The sequence below is a fragment of the Macaca thibetana genome, chromosome 6, assembly GCF_024542745.1.
Source record: "Macaca thibetana thibetana isolate TM-01 chromosome 6, ASM2454274v1, whole genome shotgun sequence".
Lineage (NCBI taxonomy): Eukaryota > Metazoa > Chordata > Mammalia > Primates > Cercopithecidae > Macaca > Macaca thibetana.
In genome coordinates, this window is record NC_065583.1 from 136664481 (window position 1) to 136688530 (window position 24050).

Below are 24050 nucleotides of genomic sequence, written 5' to 3' on the forward strand. Positions count from 1 at the left end.
AAAAAATTGCAAGCAAAAAAATTTTGCAAGCAAAATATTTGCAGGCAAAAACAAAAGGATCCTTGTTGAATAAGCAAGAAAAGAAAATACTCAAAATATGGTGGGTGGCTCAAAGAATCCGTAGGTGGGCGCAAAAGTAGACTCAAGGTTAAACTTCCAAAGAAAATCACTGGAACAATCATAGCAAAGTCTGACAAGAAAACTGTCACTGCCACCACCACCCCAGAGCACTAGCAGCAGTTCAGGTTATAGCTGCCACCTCTGCACAAGGAACTCTGCTCTTCAGCAGCCACCATTACTCCTAGAGACAGTGCTGCTTCTTTCTTTTTCTTATTTTGTTGCACTAGCTAGAACTTCCCAAATAATGTGACTAATAGTACTCATGATGAGCAACTTTTTCTTGTTCTTGCCTTTAATGGAAAAATGTGTAGTTTATTTTGGTTTACCATTGGTCTAGAGAGTGTTAGGAAAGGTATCTTCAATTCATGACTTACTAAGATATGGTTTTATTTTGTTTGTTTTTCTTGTATTTTTAAAATCAGAAATGAATTTTGAGTTGTATCAGTTGTTTCTTTGTCAGAATGATCTTATGCTTTTATTTTTTTATTTTAACCTATTAATGAATATAGTACATAGGCTTTCTAGTATTTAACCTTCCTTGGATTCATGAAATAATTCTTATTCAGTCATGGTGGGATAAAGTCAACATCATATACTGGATATGAGTACATGTTCTGGGATCTGACTGCCTGGGTTCCAATCTAGGTTTTGCCATTACTCTTTATTGTGACCATGGAAAAATAACTTAGTCTTTGCAATACTCAGATTTTTCTTCCGTAAATCGGGAAGATAATAATAATACTATGTGTGTAAGAGTTGTGTGAGAATCGTTTGACATAATGCATGAAAACAACAGTATATGCTACGTAGTATGGAGTCAATGTCAATTAGTATCTTTATTGTCTGTTAATATTACGTTGACTTTAATGTTGATGCATGATTTGTGCCAAATATTTCCAAGGGAGATTGGCTTGTAGTTTTCTTTTGGGATGTTGTTTTTGTCAATTATCTTTGATACATTTTCTGTATAAGGGTTATATTAGTCTTGCCAAATAAACAGGAAAGCTTTCTATCTTCTTCTATACTCCAGAAGACTTTTAAACATTTAAATCTCTGTTCAGTTAAGGAAACAAAATTTTTCTGTAAACCATTAGTGTCTTCAATTTTCATAAGTATAGTTCTATGACATCGTTTTCATTTATTTCATGGCTTTTATTTTTTCAAAGATTTTACTTAATTTTAATCGTTTGCACTTTCTTAGAATATCATTTATTACCATGCAGTTATAAATCCAAATTTACTATAGTATAGTTGTGCCTAACGTCTTCTTTTTCTTCCCGCTTCCTACTTTTATTAAAATTATACCATGCAAACATTTGTTACAGATTGTTACAGAAGTATATTGCATGATGCTAGGTTTGGGGTGTGACTGAACCTGTCACCCAGCTAATGAGCATAGTTCCCAACAGGTAGTTTTTTAGCCCTTGCCACTCTCTGCATCTCCTCCCTCTAGTAGTCCCCAGTGTTCACTGTTCTCATCGTTATGTCCGTGTGTACCCAGTGTTTAGTTCCCACTTATAAGTGAGAACATGCAGCATTGATTTTCTGCTTCTGCATTAGTTTGCTTAAGATAATGGCCTCCAGCTGCACCCATATTGCTGCAAAGGACACGACATCATTCTTTTTTATGACTGTGCTATTCCATGGTGTACATATACCACATTTTCTTTATCCATTCCACTCTTCATGGGTACTTCGGTTGATTCAATGTTTTTGCTATTGTGAATAGTGCTATGATGAACAGAGAGTACATGTGTCTGCTATTTTTCCTATTATGTTACAACATTGATACTTGCTATTCTTCACTTTTGTGTCAAAGTAGTAGAAATTTCATTATCATTATTAATAAGGATAAGTTTTAGAATTTTATCAATAAAGTGTATCTGGATAGTTTTCCTCTGTAATTTATTAATTTCCATTTTTATTTTTACAAGTTTCTTCTTCCCAGTTTGATTATTTTAAAATTACTCTTATTCCCGATTTTAATGTCTACTTTGTTTATTTTCCTTCTTTTTAATTTTTTTATTGATACATAATAAACACATGTATTGATGCATTTATAAAATATGTAATAATCAAATCAGGGTAATTGGGATATCTGTCATATTAAACATTTATCTTTTCTTTATGCTAGGAACTTTTGAATGGTTCTCTACTGGCTATTTTGAAATATTCAATAGAATATTATTTACTCTAGTCTACTGATTTACTGAACGCTGCACCTCGATCAAGGCATTTTAGGCTAAGGGGTATTTTCCTATGTGTACACTTTGATCCCACCCCATATTTTTAATAAATCTGTTGTTTTAATGTTCCTTTTAGACTTTATAGTCTCAATTTCCTCTTTCATACAAGAATCATTTTTAAAGAATGCTTTTCATTTTAAATACTTATTTTTTTCTATGTTTCTGAAATCAACTTCTAGTTATATTACATGCAAGTCAGAGAATGTGATCTGTACTGTGTTTTTTCTCTCCATCTAATCATTTGATCATTTCATCAAGAAACCTGAATGAAGTGGGAGTTAAATACGCTAGACTTAGAGATATTGAACATGAAAATTCTCTTTTATCTTTATTACTTTAAAATATTATAAAATAAAGTTAATACTTGCATAAGATAGCAGAGAAATGATTACTGTCTTTTATCTGCTTACTGGTGATAACATCAATTTAAATGTCTTAAAATTCAACCTAGATTACAAAATGTCTCAATTTATATGCTCACTTTCATAAGCTAAGATTTTTTATTTTTTATTTTTATTTTTTGCTTTTATGTAGGAAGCATTTTTCTGCCCTCTACTATGAAACTATTATTAATGTTATTACTCATTTTTATAATATAATTAAAGTATTGATTGGCTTTTGTTGGCTATGATTTGGATTTACTTTTGACTTTTAAATATTTCATATACCTAAATTCCACTTTTCAGAATATTTCTGTTTATTTGATTGTTATTTTTACAGAACATGGTTGGAGAGTGGGCCTTACCAGAAGAAATGGTTGACAATTTACCACCCTCCAACAATTGCATACTGGGCCATATTCTTCATAGGCTAGTTGAAAAATCTCTTCCTCCTCGAGCAGAATCAACAACACCTGAATTACCTTCATTTGCTGTTAAAGGATGCTTACTGGGGAAAACATTAAGTGGAAAAACTACCATTTTAAGGTCTCTACAAAAAGGTAGAATTTTTTCTCCTGCTCTGCCTGCCATTAGGTCCTATTTACACTGACTGTAGCTGCAAATGTCTATGTCTATAAAAAAAAAAAAAAAAAAAAAAAAACCATACAAGAAGCATTGATGATATGTTGGGAAATCTCTATCATCAAAAATTTTATAATTTTCCAGGCTATGATTATTCAGCCATAAAAACGAGTGAAATATTGATACATGCTACAACATGGATGATCCTTGACCACGTTATGCTAAGTGAAAAAAGCCAGACACAAAAGGTCACATAATGTATGAGCCCACTTGTATGAAATATCCAAAATAGGCAAATCCATAGAGAAAGAAGCGAATTATTGGACATGAGAGGCAGGGGTAGGGGAATGAAAGTGACAGCTCAATTGATTTGGGATTTCCTTTCAGGGTGATTAAAAATTTCAGGAACAAAATAATGGTGATGGTTGCACACATTGTGAATATCTAAGTGCTACTGAAATGTATCCTTTAAATGGTGGAAGTACTTAACTTTATGTTATTTGAATTTTATCACACTTTTTATCTATTTTATTTTTTTTATTTATTTATTTATTTATTTATTTATTTTGAGACGGATTTATTTTTTCGTGCCACCACACCGGCTAATTTTTGTATTTTTAGTAGAGACAGGGTTTCACCATGTTGGCCAGGATGGTCTCAATCTCCTCATCTCATGATCCACCCACCTTGGCCCCTTAAATGCTGGGATTACAAGCATGAGCCACCGCGCCAGGCCTTATCACATTTTTTAAAAAGAAGCTTGATCCACCTGGGTGCGGTGGCCCATGCTTGTAATCCCTGCACTTTGGGAGGCCGAGATGAGTGGATCATCTGAGGTCAACAGTTTGAGACCAACCTGTCCAACATGGTGAAACCCCATCTCTACTAAAAATACAAAATTTAGCCGGGTGTGGTGGCATGCACCTGTAATCCCAGCTACTCAGGAGGCTGAGGCAGTAGAATTACTTGAACCTGGGAGACGGAGATTGCAGTGAGCCGAGATAACGCCACTGCACTCCAGCCTGGGCCACAGAGTGAGACTCTGTCTCAAACAAAACAAAACAAACAAAAATAAGCTTGATCCAAAAGACAGTTCTAGTGGGCCTGAAAGACTGTTATAGGGCAAAACCAGCACATAAAGACAATTTCCAGTTCCCAAATGAAAAGCTATTTATAAGATTATATTTTGTACTTTAGACTTTCCTATGCGGATACTTTCTATTGACACTCTTGTCCAAGAAGCTATCCAAGCATTTCATGACAATGAAAAAGTCAGTGAGGTCCTACCAATTCAGAAAAAAGACGAAGAAAATGCTCTACCAGTTCTGCAGGAGGAGATTAAAGAAAGCCAGGCAAGTGTGATTCTAGTTTTCTCTTCTGCGCCTAGCACATTAGAGATTTGGAGCTGGATGGAATTTAAAACGTCTTCTAGACCAGAAGTTTCTTCTGTACAAACCCAGAGAGTAAAATTTTAGGTTCTGCAAAAGTCTAGAGAATAAATATTTAAGTTAAATATTTAGGATAAATTTGAGGCCAAGAGGTAAAATCAAGGATATTATGTGGGTACTTGTATAACAAGAGAGAAAACTCCTGCTTCCCACCAGTTTGTCTGGGTAGACCGTCTTGTGTGATGGGCCCCCTCTGGGTCTAGTAGCCGTCAGCTGGAGCCATTCTCCCGATGAAAGAGCCACTAGCTGGTAAGTGGGGGTGGGTGAAGTGATTGAATTGTGGAGGTTGGGAGGGTGGTATATAATTCTTTTGCGGGAACTCAAGAAGTCACCAACTCCTGCACGGAGATCCTCCCACCCAGCTTCTGGCAGTTGCCAACATCAGAGTCCCCAGTGTATAGTCAGAGACCAGTGCTGGCCCTGGGCAGTGGTTGAGGCAGATGTAGAATCCCAGCAGGTACAGAGGTAGAGGAGGACTCCAGTCTCTGTCTCCAGTCTCACAGTGGTCAACTGCTGAAGTGGTGTTCAGAAAAAGTATGAAAACTGTTGGTAGGCCTTTGTGGTCTATGAGCTGTAGTATGCTGACACCTGATCTACATTAGTAGATCTCAATTGGGGGATGGCTCTCTGAAAGGTTTACCTGTATCATATTCCCATCAATATTGCATCTCATTTCATTATTGCATAATGATTCCTGGAGTGGAGGGGTGAATAGGAAAATGTAGCCCCACCTTCAGAATCCTTGATGTAGTCCAGCTCCCTCATTCTACAGAGCATGTAGTAAAGACCCTAAGCATGAATTGGTTTGCTTGGAGTCAGAAGGCTTGTCAATGGCTTCTCTGTGATTAAGGTTCCAGATTGTAAGTCCACTACTCTTTCCTCTCTCTACCTTATGCTGCCTCTGCAACTGAATGAATTAGCTGATAATCTGATCCAGATCATTTGCATAGCCTGCAAAAATAAATGTCATTTAACAATTAATTTTGAAAATAACTGGGAGAAGTTTTCTTCATGGTGGGCTCTCTCTTCTTCCATGTTGTAATATCTTTATATTTTAATCAATAAAGTAATAGACAATGTACATTTTTTAAAAATTACCCTATGGCTATGACTGACATCTCTAGGATTGTTCAAGATGGTTTTCCGTAAACTCTACCCTTTCCTTAGGTTCCATTATCTTTTCAAAATAGTAATGGGCATATTTTACATAGTAATTGAAGATCATTCAAAAGACAGATTACATCACAGGTTACTGTGTATTTCTATAAGTGCAATTATCCAATCTTGTTTGTTTCTGGAAATAAGAATTTAGGACTGAAACTTTAATCTCCTTTAAAATCATTAATGTTATAGATAAAAAGTATTTGTTCTCAAACCTTTACTTATAGATATAAAATTAGGAGAATTATTAAATATAGCAATGGTAAAGTCCCTCCCTGTGTTTGTTTTCTCTCCAAAGGATCCACAAAATGTATTTTCAGCTGGTCCAGTTTCAAATGAAGTATTACCAGAAACAGAAGGTGAAACAATACTTAGTAAGATCTCAAAACAAATCATCTATTATTTACATTAGAGAGAGAAACAATGAGAACACATATATGTGAGCACGAACATGCTTTCAGGGAAATAAACAAGAACCAAAGGGAGTTTTATATAGTTGTCTACATATGGCCATTTGACAGAGGGAGCAAGATCACTCTTTCCTACAACTGGGGATGAGATGAAAATTACAAGAAAACCTTTTGAGTCTCCTTCAAATGGTTAATTAGTTTTGCTGCTACTATGAAAGAAGCCAGAATAAATCATCCTCATTCTTCCTGTCTGTGCAAGGGGACAGACAGTCTTTTCTTGTTCTCACCTGTGTGTAAGACTGTGTGTATGAGTACAATTGGGGCTTTCTACAAACGTACTCCTGCTTTGTTTATTGTATTGCAGAAGGCTGTAGGGGCTGGTCTTTTTAACCTATATGCACAGTGGTTCCTAAGTTTATTCTCAGCCTTGGGCACTGCCAATGCAATTAAGTTTCCCAAACATAACAAAAAGTTATCTCCCTTGGGATCTGGGCTGCAGTCCTTCAACTCCTTTGTAGAACCATTGAAGGAAAACAATTTTAAGTATTAAATATTTTTTCCTGTATGTGCTAGTGAAGGCTTTGCCATATTAAATAGCTTCCTCATATTCTAGCATGAAGTGAGCTCCTCCTGTGCTATCATTATTATTGCCATTACCATTGAACAATGTCCAGGTTTACTATGAGCATACAACACTCCAGAGAGGTTGGACTTTCCTTTCTTAAGAGGATGCTATCTGTCCCTTATTCCTGTTATCTGTTTCTTAAGAGATAATTTTAGTTGATTTTTTAAAACTATTATAAGTATTTTATTACATATTTTATTATACATTAGTCTAAGTAATTATAAACACACTGTTAAAACTTCTCTTTTTTTCATAGAATTTAAGTTAAAACACCTCTGACTTCTAGAGTCATCTGCTTTTAAGACGTTTATCTATAACTTGGTAATCCAGGAAAATAAAAGTGTAAAAAAATAACATTTTAACATTTTTTTGAAAAACTTGACTGTCTTCTGAAAAGCGACCCCTGACTGTGTTAAAGTATTCCTAACGATATTTTTATGAGCTCAGATCATGCAGAAAGGGAGGGAGGAAGGGAGGGAGATAGGGAAGGATGGGAACCACCAAGACACATAGTGGCCAGGATCTTAATGGTGTGAGTGAAGGTAAAAGCTATGCTGTGGTGATTCTATTACTTCTTTCCTCTGAGTATCTCAGGCATAGCTGGATCTCATAACCCTTATGTCCAAAACCATAGATGGTCAAATACTGCTGTGGTTGTTAGGTGTAAATACCAGAAATTTGTTTTTACCGCTTTTCCTATTGCTAGGTGCTAATGCTGATAAAACACCAAAAGCTGAAGAAATCAAATCCAGTGATAGTTTCTTAAAAGTAAGTATTATGATCTAATTTTAGCTACTAGCATAATAAAACATGTCATGATTAATGGCGTTTTGGAGTGTCTTCAAACGCAATGAAATGGCAATGTGTTCTTCTTTGGTTTCAAAGTAAATTTGATGGTATAATATTAGGTCATCTGACTTTACTTAGCATTCTTTGTATTCTCAATATTCATATTGAAAGCAGTGGAAATTACTCTTCAATTTTGCCAGGATAATAAATATGTGCTTTTAAAAATTTTAGACTGAGGCCAAATTCATTTAATCTTTACCATTTAATTTATGACTTTTATTTCACTCATACCCTCTTTACCTTTAAATATTTTTTCCAGAATTTATCTTTACTCTTGTTAGTGACTCTACAGAATTTTTTTTATTAATGCCTGAAAAAATGTTTACAACAGTTCACTCACTATTTCTGCTAATGGAAACTAATTGGTCATCAAATAGAATGACCAGATTAAACCAAGTGAAATTTTATTGTTTGTATTACATTTGATTTTTTTATTATGCATCTTATCATGAAAAACAGTTTTATAATATTTTAGGTTTCAAAAGTGCTTAAAGATAGAAAAAGTTTTGGAAGGATATACACCAAACTGTAAACAAGATGAGCAATGGGAGAGAAATGGGTTCAGAAAAAGCAGGAAAAGGAGACTTATTTACTCTGTGAATTTGAAATATGAATTAGCAGAAAGGATAAGTATGTTTTATATTTACCTTTATTGACTTTAAAATCTCACAAATTCCATATTCAATTCAATTCAAAGAGCATATGTTGTTTTGTACAGTGTTTTAATACCTTGGATATATCAGTGAATACAAACGACAGGATTCCCTGCCCTTGTGGTGTTTATGTCTCTCTAATGGAGAGAGACATAATAAACTATGAACATAGAGATAAGTATGAAATTGAAGATGATGATGAGTGTCATAAGAAAAGGAAACATAGAGTGGAGCAAGGGGAGCAGGAGCACAGGCCAAGGGCAGTGAAAGAGGCACAGCTGGTCACCTTATGACATCGGGCAGGCCTCCTTGGGAAAGGGAGACTTAAGCAGATTGAAAGAGGTGACAGAACCAGCCCACGGGATCGGGGGAAGTGTTCCAGGCTGTGAGGATAGTGAGGCAGGAAAGTGCCTGGCCAGCTGGGCCAGAGAGTATTTAGTAAGGGATGAGGTTAGAGACATGGGTGAGAAAGGAAAAGAATCAGGTCAGTCAGGCCCTCAGGCAATTATTGGGACATTTGGAGTAAAAGGGAGAATTTTAACAGGGCTTGGAATAGAGCCATACCATTTGACATAACATTCTCACTCTGGCAGCTGAGCTAAGAATAGACTCTAAGTAAGTTCCTGTTTCAGTGATATTGAGTAGCTTGTACTGGACTAACCTACAAATAACAAGTATAAACACTAGGCAAAATAGAAAAGATAATTATTTGAGGGCTAAAAGAAGACAGCAAACAAGCAAGCAGCAAACAACAGGCAGAAAATCTGTGGAATTTGACCATGGAAAGATGAGAACTTCACTGGGCAAGGGCCATGTTTATATGAGTTTTCCCCCAGAGGGCATGCCCCTGTCTGCATGGCATGAGTGGCTACAGCCCAAGCAGAGAGCTCAATCTTTCTGATTTAAGGTATTAGAGAATTAAGTCTGGGGATGCAAGAGCAGCTGCAATTGAAGAGTACAATCTGGGAAGGGAGGGAGCCTCGAAGGAAGAGCCTCACATTCTGTGCACACATTTTCCTGAAATGCTTCCCTGACTCCCCAACTGTGCCACATGATCAGTGTCATCATCAGAGAGCATGGTCATTTAATTGACTTTTCCTCCAAACATTTGGAATTTGACTTTTAAATTAGCCATCTTCTGTCATTTCTTGTTTATTTTCCCAGCTCACTACGCGTGCTCAACTTGGTGCAAAATCAGAACAGTTGCTGAAGAAAGGAAAGAGCATTCCTGATGTGCTGCTTGTTGACATCGTGGTAAATGCTATTAAGTATGTACTGCATTTTTCTTCTTCTTATCTATTTAATATATTCTTTATCACACAAAGATGTATCCAGAATAATATGGAAATTTTTTTGTTTTAATATCTCATAAGTTTCACTCATCTGTATAAGAAAATATATAGCAATGAAAAGATAGATATATTTTGTGATTTACATGCCTATATTCCACTTCTTCTCCCATACCAAGCTTGACTTCTTTTACCCAGATATGAATAAAGTCAGGTTCTATTACCTGGGGGGAATTCAAGGAGAAATTGAGTAATTGGAAAAGCCAAGGGAAACACTCAATTGCGTGGTCACAGACCACGGGGAAAAAAGAAGCCATAGAGACTTGGCTAATGAATGTAATAAAGAGAGAAGGCCAAGTAGGCTGGATAAAACTGTCAAAAAGCCCCCTGAGAAAGAGCTGCAGACAGCTTGAAGTAGGTGAGGAAGCAGAACTGAGTAGTGAGATGTGGAATGTGGAACCAGTGAGACCAAGAGAGATGAGGAAGGAGGACTGAGAGTTCTACTCTGCATCTGGAATGGACTTCCCTTAGTGTTTTCTTAAAAGATGACATTAAAGATTTAAGCTGCTTCTCAATGATGATGTGTCTAGAAATCAGATCACAGGGCCGCCCAGAGCTAGGAGGGACCTCACTCTAACAGTTGTAACATTTCTCAGAAGTGATGTAAAGCATGTTTCAGCCATGGGATTCTTTGCTCCTGCTCCAAAGAATAATGTATATGAAAAGTATCAGATATAAAGCAGTTCTTCCCTTTAGTTTCAGTGGAACTGAAACCTCCACACCCCATCGTCAGAACTCCATTACCCTCCTTCCACTACCACTATCCTCATTGCCCCTAAGGCTCCTCCAGATGACAGTCATCAGTGTGAAATCTTTGATCCAGTCTAAATCCGTCATTTTTTCTATAAGGAAAGGGAGGCACATGACAGTTCAGTGAGGTACTCCAGTTATATGTCTGGCTAGTGGTGTAGCCCCAGCCAAAGTCCAGGTTTCCTGACTCCCCATCATCTCATGTCCTCACACTACGGCTGAACAAGGGTGGCCCTCACCTCCCACTTCCTCTGAAGTGGCTCCTGTGACTGTGGGTGGAGGAAGGAACTCAAGGAAATTCTCTTTCCCATCTTAGGCCCAAATCAACAAATTTGTTCTATGCAGAATGCTTCACCAAGCTCTAAACAAGTTATAAAACCAAATTGAAGTCTTTTCCTGCTCTTAATAACCTAATGAGAGAAATAGACAGTGACATGAAGATAGCTTGATACTATGGAAAGATCATTGGATTTGGGTGATTTTTAGTTTCATGACTTTGCACAAGTAATGAAATTTCCTTTAACTTCTGTTTTCCCCCTCCTTCCTTGCTACATTATTGGTAGGATCATATGCAGGCCCCAAAGTAGACTCAGAAACCTCTGGAAAGGGGATTCCATTGTTTAATATGATTTTCGACAGAAATAAATGAAATTATATATTTGAATCCAAAGGCCAAAAACACAATTTTGCATAATTTAAGGGCTTAGAAGAACACAGTCTAAGTTTATGCCTTTCTCACCTTGTTTTCCAGCTGCAAATTAAAACAATAATTATTCAACACCCATTCTCTAAAGAGGACACTGTGCTGAGTGCAAAACCCCAATTGCACTTCAGCATCCTATAATCTAACTGAGATTTTAAAAGACTCACTTGAATTTGTGTTAAGCAGAGAAATATAACCATTTGCATGGCAAAGTGAAAGTCAGAGAAACTGAGATCAGGATACTATGACTCTACACAGGCTTGGGTGGGATAGGAAGAGCTCTCCAGGTTGGCAGTACAAGTATCCAGTATGTGCTAAGCTCTGTGCCGAGTTTTTAAAATGCATCATTTCAGTTCATCCTCACAACTGCCTTATGAAGTATGTTATGTTACCCCATTGTATAAATTAGGAAACTGAGGTGCAAAGGAGGAACAGTCTATGAACAATATAGAAAATGCAATTCACACTCACCTTACATTGAGGAGATGAGTTTGTTTGAAGTAAATGGTGCAAAATTGTAAGAGACAACAAGTTATAGAGAAATAAGGTGTTGATATGGTTTGACTATATCCCCATCCAAATCTCATCTTGAATTGTAGCTCCCGTAATTCCCACGTGTTGTGGGAGGGACCTGGTGGGAGATGACTGAATCATGGGGGCGGGTCTTTCCCATGCTGTTCTCGTGATAGTGAATGGGTCTCACAAGATCTGATGGTTTTAAAAACGGGAGTTTCTCGGCACAAGCTCTCGATTTGCCTGCTGCCATCCATGTGACTTGCTCCTCTTTGCCTCCTGCCATGATTGTGAGGCCTCCCCAGCCTTGTGGAACTGTGAGTCCAATTAAACCTCTTTCTTTGTAAATTGCCCAGTCTTGGGTACGTCTTTATCAGCAGCATGAAAAGGGACTAATACAGGTGTGGCCAGTTAATTTTAATGTGTTAAAGCTTCTGGAACAGATTTGGAGGGCAGCAAGTATTCACAAAAGTATTTTAAGCAAAGGAGTGATTGTGGCACATTAGTGAGCCTAATCTTTTAGCTATAAAGTAATGAAATTCATGCAGTAGGAAGTTATTGTGGAGCTGAAAGAAAAAGGAAAGATTTATCATATAATTTCCAAAGTATTTGTGTCTAACAAAATATTCATGAGTTGTCCTGTTTCAATTTAGCGAGATACCTGTGAATCAGCACTGGATCCTAGATGGTTTTCCAATGACTTTAAACCAAGCACAGCTTCTGGAAGAAGCTCTTACAGGCTACAATAGAAACCTCACAGAACTGGAGAGAAAAAAAGCACAAAAATCCACATTGGCTATTGATCCTGCGACTTCCAAAGAAGTACCTCTTCCCTCTCCTGCATTTGATTTTGTCATATTATTAGACGTTTCAGATACTTCCTCAATGAGTCGCATGAAGGATATAATAGGTAAGCTGGACACCTTTTTTGATGCTCTTTTTACAATGAAAACTTTATTTGTTCTTTGAATCAGTGAGTACTCCCATTTACAATTATAAGTGAGTACAAAATAATCTACTTCAGCCTATCAAAGAATTATCTAGCTGAGCACAGTTGCCTCTTGCTCTGACTGTTAGCATTCAGCACTGTGGACAAAGACTGGAACTAGTGAATTGCAGTCCAACTGTAGCATCTCACTGAACCTTCCCATCAACTTGGGAGTTCCCCTGTCATAGGGGTGTTTTTTTGAGATGTGCGCATATGGAGGAGTGCTTTGTGGCTGTCTAGCATGTTTTGGTGGGTCACCCTCTTGAGGGTCATAAACCACATCTGTGCTGTAAGAAAGGATCTGATAACATCCTTTTCTTGGACTGAGTATTAACTCTGAAGAGCAGGTATCAGTCAGCTGAAGACTTCACATGATGGGGTTAAATCTTCTTGCAAAAATTCATAGTTTAACTATTTTTCAACCTTGAAAAAAATCCTTTATTCCACAAATTATATACTTATGGGTAAAAGCACTTCTTGAACCTTGGCTTTCTTACATATGACGTATCTGACCTTGAGAAAGTTACTTTATTATTCTAAGCCTTGGTGTCACAACCTATATGATAAAATGGCTCTTTTTTTGTTGTGGGTATTAAATGAGATCAGAGTTACATGTTTAGAACAGAATCTGGCACATGATAATAAGCATGTGGTAAATACATCAGGGAAAAATGATGGAAGACTTTGAAATCGACAAATGATTACCTGCACATCATTTTACTACAAGGCTGACTATTGCCTCTTGGGCCCTTGGGGATGCCTGATTCTATAAGGGTCTGTGTTTTTCATTGGTTTTGACTCAACTCTTCTATAACGCTATAAATAGTAGGAAATTGATAGTAATGCAAATGATTCCTGTTCTTAGAAATGAAAGTAAATTTTGTCCAGCTGAGACAATTTCCACACTGTAAAAAAGATGATTTGAAATACTTGAGCCCAAGAGTTTGAGATCAGCCTAGGCAACATGGCAAGGCCCTGTCTCTGCAAAAAATAAAAATATTAGCCCAACATGGTGACACATGTCTCTGATCCTAGCTACATGGGAGGCTGAGGTGGGAGGATCACTTGAGCCCAGGAATTCAACGCTGCAATGAGGTATGATCACACCACTGCACTTCAACCTGGGTAACAGAGTGAGACCCCGTCTCCAAAAAAATCATATTGCTCTATACATAATAACCAGAATTTACTGGGGGAGAGCAAAGGAATAAGTGTTTAGAAGCAGCAGCTAATGGTGAAGAAGAAAGCCTGGGACAGTAGTGTCTCATAAGCCAAAGAAGGACAAGTCTTCAAGGCAAATGTGTCATGTAATCCCCCTTCCAGACCAGCAGGAGCCTAGGCTGAGTGGGAGCCTAGCCACTAGGGTCAGGTGCAGCATGGGGTTCGGGGTCTATGGAGAAACCTGAAGAACATCATCACAGAGAAACATGCTACATCCAAAGCGATGTGGGCTACAAAGTCCTGCCAGGGCTGGGCTGTGGTAAATGATCCAGACTCAAAGCCAATGGGCAGGAGACTGGCGGACATAAGGATGGGGAATGGCCATTGTGAGAGTAAAAGTCTACATCGGAATGGAAGAAGAGGTGGCTGCCTCCGCTGTTTAGCCATTGGTCAACCTGAGACAGAACAGTAATGTTCACCCTCTGGTGAGAGTAGAAACAGATTTTGAGTTCAGGGCATCAAATACTGACCCTTTGTGGCTAATGGTGACTGAAAAAGAACAGGAAAGGGCTTCTGGGACTGATGATGTTTGTATATCTGGGTGCTGACTGTCTTCGGTTCATTAATTCATGGAGATGAATATTAGTGTATGCATTTTTTGGCAAGTATAATGCAACAAAGACTATAAAAATTAAAAAGAAGTCCAGAACCTGGAGTCGTATTGCCTGGAATCAAATCCCTTCTCTACTATTTATGAACGGTGCAATTTGGAGCCAATTATAGAATCTCAATCCCACTTACAAGTTTTTGTTGAGTATTAAATGACATAATATATGTAACAGCTTTTAAGAATTATACACTAAATTTTACCTATAAGTATTATAAAACAAGCCAAAATAAGGACTGAAATGTGTCCTTTGGCATTTTTGGTGACTGGTATGTGAGCCATTTCATGGAGGGTAGGAGAGAGAAGGAACGATTGCGGTGTGTTGAGGTGTGAGTGGGAGGTACAGAGATGGAGAGCGAGTGGAGATAACTCCCAAGAAGTTTATCTCTGAAAGAAGAAAAAAGAGCCATGGCCACAGGATATTTGTTACTTTTTTAGTTTTTTTATTTATCTCTTTATTTATTTTAGAAAAGGGTCCATATATATATATATATATATGAAAGAGCTCAACTGATTTTTTTAGCTAGGGAATTAGTGAGAATAAAGGTTGTGTATTTTTATTCAAAAATGCCTATAAGCATAAGCCTTAAAAAATAAAAAAGATATCATTTAAGGCTGGTACAGCAGAAGGACACAGAAATTGGAGTTGTTAAGAGGCAGGGAGAACTTGAAGTGTTCATTCATGCAGTTTAGGTTTGCTAGAAAGCATAAAGTGAAGTCAGGATAATGCTGATACATTTGGGGAAAAAGGAGGTAGGAATGTAGGGACTGGATGCTAGTGAAGAAATTCATCAACAATACCAGAGCTGGAAAGTTTGTGGTAGGAGTATAGGTCTTTAAGATTGCAAAGATGGAGCCATTCAGGATGATCACAAAATTCAGTGGCCGTGGTACAGAGTACCACGAGTGAAGGGAAGGGGAAGGAGCACTGCCTGGGGCTGGGAGGTTGGGAGGTTGGACAGAGAGGAATGCTAATCCGTGCACTGAAGTCCTGACAGCCGCGAGGTAGCAAACATGAGATGATGCATGGGCATCTCCCAAGAAGGGCACTTCCACAGTTTTCTTCAGTTACCTGTTCCAATGTGATCCTTGGGTTTTATTAATCATTTCAAAGCATCGTTCTGCATTCTAAATTCATTTCACCTTGTTCTGTTATGAATGGAGATGAAGAACAACTGATTACTATATCCTGTGAGGGTTCTTCATTTGCTTGAACTGTATTAATTCACTATTCAATGTTTTCTTATATTGAGTAATTCTAATTTCTTTTAATCTAGTTCAAGGCTTTCTTTCCTCTTTATGATTTTTTATTTATTCTAAATTGGTGAGTATTCTGGACTTTGTATCATTAATCCAGAATAGGACTCAATCAGAGCTGTTGAGATTGGTTTTTTTGTTTGTTTGTTTTTGATCTCTTTGGGTCTATTCCTTTATGTCTATTCTGCAGGGAGATCATAAAGTCTAGAAAGAAACAGAATAATTTTATTATATTGCAATATAATATCAAAAAATAATTTTTATGTTGACGTTCCAGCCACCTTGTTCTTTCGCCTTAATTTTTACATCACCCTGTTAATTTTTCCAATTCTTTTCAAGTTAGTTATTCATGATGACCCATCATTTTTCATTCTCGTCTATCATAGACAATCCTGAGATCCTTACACTGAAACTACAGCTTATCTTAATGTTTTACTTATTTTCCCCAATTTCCAAGAAAACAATCGAATTCTTATCTCAAAACTATACTCTTTCAACATCTTTTAAAATATTTTTAAGTAACACTGGACCCAACATCTTTTAAAATATTTTTAAGTAACACTGTACCAAATACAGGACTCTATCTTGTTTGGCATCTTTCATCAGTATATTTTAGCAGTAAGTAGCAACTTTGGTTTTGAAAATTATCTAATTAAATAAATTTTATACCGTAGCTGAAGAATTGTCCTACAAAACTGCTCACGAAGACATCAGTCAACGTGTAGCTGCTGAAAATCAAGATAAGGGTGGAGACCAAAATTTAAGAGACCAGATACAACATAGGTTAGTTTTTAACTAAATGCTCTGCTTCTTGTTTCATGCTTTTAGAATAGATTGACAACCACTTTGGAATCATCAGACCTAGAAGAATATCTATTTCTTAGCATTCAGTCTTTAACAGGTTAAAGAAAACTAAGTAGTTTTGATAATTAGTGAAATATTTATGTGCTAGCTGTCATATTTAGAGCGCAAGTCATTATAGTCTGAAAAAAGAAGAATTAAATCAGGCAATACTTCCCTTTATGGTTACATGAACTTATAAGTTAATTATATGGAATCCTGATTCAGCACTCTTTAAGGAAATGCCGGTGACAGTGATGGAACTTCAAAAAGGTAGGCATCGGACTGTAAACTTCAAAAAGGTAGGCATCGGACTGTAAACTACTTCTATTTTGCTAAAATAAAATTATTCTTTTGGTTTTGTGCAATTTGCCATTGGAAAGGGAAATTTAGACAAAATTAGACAATTTTATGAAACCCTGATAAGTTTAACAATATGAAATGAACCAGGGAAGAGTAATTTGAGCTACATTAAGGCTGTCTGCTCTCCAGGAAGAAAAAAAAAAGTTTCAAGAATTATTCCAAGAACACTTTTGAGTAAAGTATATAAGTCTAAACCAACTATACTTACTCAAAGATCTCTTCAATTTCTATCTCTGAGAGAAAAATAGATGGCCTAGGTGAATCAGGCTGTAGCTACCATCCAAAGAGAGTTCAGAGTTATTCTACTAGGAGCATAGATGATGTTTTCTTAGATTTTCACTTGGAGACCTGAACTTACACTAAAAGTTTTCCTGAACCAATGACATTTTCCTCTTTTACTCTCATACATCTCAAAAAATATGTCTTGATGACATTAAGTAATTTCTTCTTTAATCTAAAATAAATAACATTGTTTCTTTTTCAGATGCAATTATATTGGCAGCCTATCTTTTCATTATGCATGTCGGATAATTTATGCTTAATATCATTCTAATCTTTTGATCAGTATGAGATATTCATATCATATTTTGATTTTGCAGAATTATAGGCTTCTTGGACAACTGGCCTTTATTGAAGCAAAGGTTTTCAGAGCCAGAAAATATTTTGATAAAAATCAATGCTGAAATAGATAAGGAATCTTTATGCGAAAAACTAAAAGAAATTCTTACGACTGAAATAGTAAAAAAAAAGAATAAAGGTATTTACATTTGTTTATAGTCTTGAGTTTAGGCAACTAAAATGTGTGGTTTTAATGAGTTTGGGGCGAAAGGAAGATGTGATTCAAAAGTTCTTTCTTATCTTTGGATTTATTCTATCTACAAGTGTGTTCTGCCTCTGTCTTTAGCTTTCTGTTGTATGTGTTTCTGAATAAAAGATTTTTCTCTCTTATTTTAATCAAAAAGAGACCATCACTCTGAAAACATTGTTTTCATGTCAAAACAACAACAACAACAACAACAAAACCCAGCAGAGTTAAATTTAAGGATATTAATTCACATTTTATTCTCGGGATATATGCAATCTTTATTTGTTAATTAGATGTTTTTAAGTAAAATTAATGAAAATTAGGGATATTGTAGATAAAGGTAAAGGTTTTACTTTGTTAGCTTTAGCATTATAAAGAAACCATGTGAATTCCTCTTTTAGGATGGACACACTAGGCCATTTTTTCTCAAATCCACCTATTTTGTTATAAGTTTATTATTAAATTGATTATTAATTATATATTAACTTGCTTTCATATTTTATCTTACACAAATAAAACTACACAGATCTCCTTCCTCCTTCATTCAACCAATGATAATTGCCCACTAACTTTTTATATTATTATTGAAGCTTTTTATTGAAAGAGATTTTAACTTCAGTCCAATGTCATATTTCCTCTGGGATTTTACCTTGGAGACATGATTTGAAAAATAAATGTTTCCTTTTTGTTTATCAATTATCCCAAATTATATTGGCAACTACAGTTTCTTGGTATAGTAAAAAATGGTCAAAGTTAATGGTGTGAAAAGGATTCTAAAGTTGCCTTGATAGCGTACTGTCTCCTGTCACTAAATTTGTGACCTAACTACCATAATGTACCAGTTAATTAACATTAAAATAGCCCATAGACATAAACCACAATCACCATGGATATCCAGGAGCTCACACTTAGAAAGACAAACTCCTACATCTAAATGCCTACTCCAAAAACTACCAGCATGAACCTTTCAAAGAGAAAAACAATCATATAGTATTTTAAGAGGCTTAACATGTCATTTGACAGAATAGCAATCTTACAGAGTCTTGGTTGGGAAGCAGAAACAAACCAATTCTAACCCATAAAGGCTTGAAGTTATGGGTTAGAATCAGTTTGTTTTTGCCAACTATTAGACTCAACTTCAACATTTTCCTAAAGAGTTTGCATTCTAATAATCACTGACTACATTAATAGACTCAGTTATCACTTATTTAAGATTTATATTTCAAACAGGTAATTAACAGATGTTTAATCATTAAAACAATAAACATTAACCTAGCCCGGTGCTCTATATTAAACATCCCAATTAAGTTAAAAAACTAAAAGAATGTGGTACTTCTATATTCTGACCACAATATACTGTTAAGTAGGAAAAAGCAGGTTACATATAAAATAGTCTCTTTTAAGGAAAGTGTACATATTTATGTATTAAAATACATATGCACAGAAGAGTCGGGCAGCATATATAATACTTGATGGTGGGGAAGGAGATGGGACTTAAAGAGACTTAACAGGCAATTCCCCTTTCTACTTGTCTTAATTCTTGGATGTTTAAAACAATAATGATGAATTACTTCAAAAATCAGAACTAAAACCCCGAATTTCCACTTCGAAAGAATGTCTAATAGAATGAAACCTCCTGGCTTGCTGAAATGAAAAGAGTAATCCAAGGGTGGAGTGAGCACATGTAAAGAGAAATAGCCATGCAAGAACATAGGCATTCATCGCCAGTGGTACATTCAGTAGAGCTGTGGGCCTCCGCAGTGTGAAGGGATGGAAAGACTGGGCAGTCAGGGAAGGTGTGCCAGGAAAGGTGAAACTGCATCACGAAAGGCAAAGGGTCATCACAATGATGGGAGCCTAGAAAGACTCCAGTTGGCCATGCTCCATCCCTCCAGGCATCTGGGCTAACCATCTCCTCTGACTGGGACACACTTTCAGCAGAAATCCACGAGGCTCACTCCCTGGCTTGCTTCATGTCTTTGCTCAGACGTCACCCTATGGTTGGGCATACTCACCCTGGCACTCTGTCTAAAACGTAAGAAGCTGCCCACAACACTTTGGTCTCCCTTACTCTGTTCTATTTTTTTTCCGTAGCACTTATCACCATCTTAACTCTTGTATAAATTAACTTATTCATCATATTTATGGTTTGTTTCCTACCACTAGAATGTAAGCTTCATAAGGCCATTGATTTTTCTGTTTTGTTTTACTGTTGTATCTCCAGCAATCAGAACTATTGTTTGCAATATTATTATAATTATTATCATTAGAAATAGTAGTTTTACTTTATTGTTGTAATCCTTCCTTTTCTTCAAGGCATAATTCAGGTTCAATAAATGGTTGTTGCAGGAATGAATGAATTGCTAAGGCTTAATCGAGGATGTATGTACTGTGCAGTATTCTAAGTGCTTTGTATTCACTTATTAAAGTTAGTGATACACATTTCTTTCCCCTTCCATTTCCTCCTCACCCCACCTCTTGTATTACATTGCCCTTTACAGTCTTTTTATACTTGTTCATTTTGCTTTCCCACTGGATATTTTCAAACAATCTTTTATTTTTCTCTTCATCTTTATTAGCTACTTCCAGATTATCACTTTTACATTTGGCACCCACTTGCTAACCCTTTATATCAGCTCCGTACACACAAATACACATATATTACTCATCACCCCCATGCCAACCACCACCATCACCACTCCTACCATCACCACTACCACACCACCACCATCACCATCACTATCACCACCACCATCACTGCCACCATCCTCATCACAGCCATCACCACCTCTACCTCCACCACGATCACTTCTACCAGCACCTCCACCACCACTACCACCAGACCCATCACCACCTCTACCTCCATCACCATCACCACCATCATCACCTCTGTCTCCACTACCACTACCACCACCACCATCACTACCACCATCCCTACCACAGCCATCACCACCTCCACCACCATCACCACCACTACCAGCTCTACCTCCACCACCATCACCACCATCATCACCTCTATTTCCACTACCACCATCACTACCACCATCCCCACCATAGCCATCACCACCTCCACTACCATCACCACCTCTACCTCCACCACCACTACCACCAGCACCATTACCACCTCTACCTCCACCACCATCACCACCATCATCACCTCTATCTCCACTACCACTACCACCATCCCCACCATAGTCATCACCACCTCCACCACCATTACCAGCTCTTCCTCCACCACCACTATCACCAGCACCATTACCACCACCACTACCTCTACCTCTGCCACCATCACCACCATCATCACCATCATCACCACCACCACCCCCATCACCACCACCACCATCACTACCACCACCACCGTCACTACCACCATCCTCCCCACAGCCATCACCACTTCTACCTCCACCACAGTCAACACCACTGTTATTAATACCACAACCACCATCACAACTACACCATCATCACCACCACTACCCATCAACATTACCACCACTGCCATCAAGAGGCAAGGGCAACCATATTTCTGACAAGGAAGAGAAGACTTGAAATCTTAGCTTTAAGGACTAGAAGATTTAAGAGAAAGCCCAAAACCATGAATTAACTTTAAATACATAAGAGTGTTTTGTATTAATTTAGATTTCTCTTAGTTCAAGTGAAATAGTAGATATCTAGAGTCGCTAATGAAGGTCAATTCTTATCATCCTTTTGAAGTTGAGAAGAAATTAGAAGAAAAGGAAGCTGAGAAAAAAGCAGCAGCTTCCCTGGCTGAGCTTCCACTTCCTACACCTCCTCCCGCTCCTCCTCCTGAACCAGAAAAAGAGAAGGAAATTCATCTTCATCATGTGCCTTCAAAAACTCCTACTGCAAAAGGAAAACCTCAATCAGGTGATTGACAGAATGATTTATAATCCTGTTTTTCAGTTTCTTAATTTTACTCAGTAAAGAATTATAAATTGTAGTCTATCTACATTCAGACTTTGGGCAACTTCAATCATATGAAACAAGGCTTTACACTCAGATGGAGGTGGAAAAGCTCTTGGAGTAGCTAAATGCGTAGTTGTTACAAAGCCCAGCTTCTTCGCTGTGTAGGAGGAGACATGGAGTCATCACACCTAGGTCTACTGATTAGAGTAAGATCACAGAGGAGAAGAGGAAAAGACACAGAGCAACAGGTAACTTCAGGCAGATCAAGAGGATACACGTCTGTTTGCTGAACTACGGAGTTAGATTTATGTAATGAGTAAGAGCATCTTAATAAAATAAGAATGACTATAGCTGGTTTTCCACCAGAATAAGGGAACAAATTAACAGCAACCAATAGAACTAGAATTTATATGTAATTGTAAATCTTCAGGACTATGTGATTATAAAAGTACAGAAACACGCTCCTGCCATCTCAGTAAACATATATTTATGGACATAGAGATAAAGAGCCTAGATAGAGAACATTTTTAGTTTAAGTTTTTTCTAGATCCTTAACTCCTAAGGACCATAAGTCTAGCATTCAGTGGTAGACAATAAATATAATGACAAAATTGAAGTGCTTAATTGTTTAATGCATGATATTGGTAGAGTGTCAGTATCTATTTGTGTGTGTGTATAAAACAAATGAGGCTTTGGTTTCTAGTTTCAGCTTCATAAATGGCTGACTGTGCAGTTACACCATGTCTACCTAAGTATCTTTGATACTGTGTCATGACCACACTTCTAAACTCTATAGTCTTATGGAGATTTGAGATAGGTCTGAATTTTTAAAATTAAACTTAATTCATATTAAACAAAAAAAATTTGAAGACTTTAGTAAGATATTATGGTATATTAAAGACCATTTCACTCCAGGAAATTAGAACTTAACTACAGGCAAAATACACAAACCCTAAAAAATGCTTTTATCATGTCAACAATAAAACACAAAGACATGAATTAAATATACACCCTTTTCCCACTATCTCATTAGGAAATTAAAAAAACAATTCAGAGGTCTGGAGGAAAATGGAAATATGTAAAATGCTTTTTAGAACTGGGGAAGACAGGCCGAGCGTGGTGGCTCATCCCTGTAATCCCAGCACTTTGGATCACCAGAGATCAGGAGTTGAAAACCTGCCTGGCCAACATGGCAAAACCCCATCTCTACCAAAAATACAAACATTAGCTGGGCGTGGTGGCAGGCGCCTGTAATCCCAGCTGCTTGGGAGGCTGAGGCAGGAGAATTGCTTGAACCTGGGAGGCGGAGGTTGCAGTGAGCCGAGATGGCGCCACTGCACTCCAGCCTGGGGGATAGAGTGAAACTCTGCCTCCAGAAAAAAAAAAAGAAAAGAAAGAAAGAAAGAAAAAGAACTGGGGAGACAGTTTTCACAGTGGGTCCGGTGAGCCTGGAATTATCTAATATAGTCCTTTAACCTATAGCTATGGCTCTACAACTCTTGCTCCTCCTCAGTTTGCTCTAGTCAAGAGTATCTATATATTTGAGCCATTTCCTGAAACCAGTCTCTAGTGCTTCTGATCAGGACCAGCTCAGTCTTTAAGTTTCTGAAGTTCGTTTGCTATTTTATAATTGTATTCTTGAATAGTGTGCATTGAAGAAATAATAAATCTATTGTTGCTTTAAAGAGTGGTTGTACTTGTCTTTTTTTTCCCACCAAGGTCAGGGCTAGTGCCTGCTATTTAAGCATGTTTAGAAAGGTTAATCTCCAGAGTCCTAATTGCTGCCAGCCAACCTCACTGTGATGGACATTGATGGGGCAGGAGAGCAGACAGTACTGCCCCTGCAGCTCAGGGAAGCTTGGTTAGGCAATTTAAGAGAGGAACATTTATCACAGGTTTTTAAAATTTTTTGTGTAAATAATTTACAAATTTTCCAAAATGGAACATTTTTAGAACTGAAAACCTGAGGCTTCTGAACATGCCCTACTCAAACATCTAATTACAATCTTCAGCAGAAGTTGAGATGAAAAGAGGAATTATTCACTAAAATAAAAAAAAAAATTTAAAAGGGCTAGAGAAGGTGTAGTACATTGAATCCTAACAGTTATTTTGTTAAAAAAATTGTTCTATATTTTATTCAGTTCCATATTTTATATTTGCTTCCATTATACTTGGGATTAAATTTGAAAAACTCCATAGTTAATGTTCCATTGAAGGATCTATTGTCAAATGCAGTATCAATTGTCACTATTTAAC

At 37.1% G+C, this 24050-nt stretch overlaps 1 protein-coding gene across 7 annotated transcripts in view; it reads left to right on the forward strand.

Annotated features, from left to right (window-relative positions):
* Positions 1–24050, forward strand: part of SPEF2 (sperm flagellar 2) — a 189541-nt gene that overhangs the window by 71329 nt on the left and 94162 nt on the right. For 5 of the 7 annotated variants that reach the window (XR_007726853.1, XR_007726855.1, XM_050795775.1 and 2 more), the window contains 9 exons: positions 3087–3306; positions 4526–4680; positions 6236–6311; positions 7679–7740; positions 9639–9742; positions 12443–12699; positions 16537–16645; positions 17665–17822; positions 21582–21755. Coding sequence is in view for 4 of the 7 variants with exons in the window: in XM_050795775.1 (XP_050651732.1) it covers positions 3087–3306; positions 4526–4680; positions 6236–6311; positions 7679–7740; positions 9639–9742; positions 12443–12699; positions 16537–16645; positions 17665–17822; positions 21582–21755 (1315 nt within the window). In the remaining 3 variants the exon portion in view is untranslated. The remainder of the gene's footprint in view (positions 1–3086; positions 3307–4525; positions 4681–6235; positions 6312–7678; positions 7741–9638; positions 9743–12442; positions 12700–16536; positions 16646–17664; positions 17823–21581; positions 21756–24050) is intronic. The other 2 variants (XR_007726854.1, XM_050795774.1) reach the window with 1 other exon arrangement.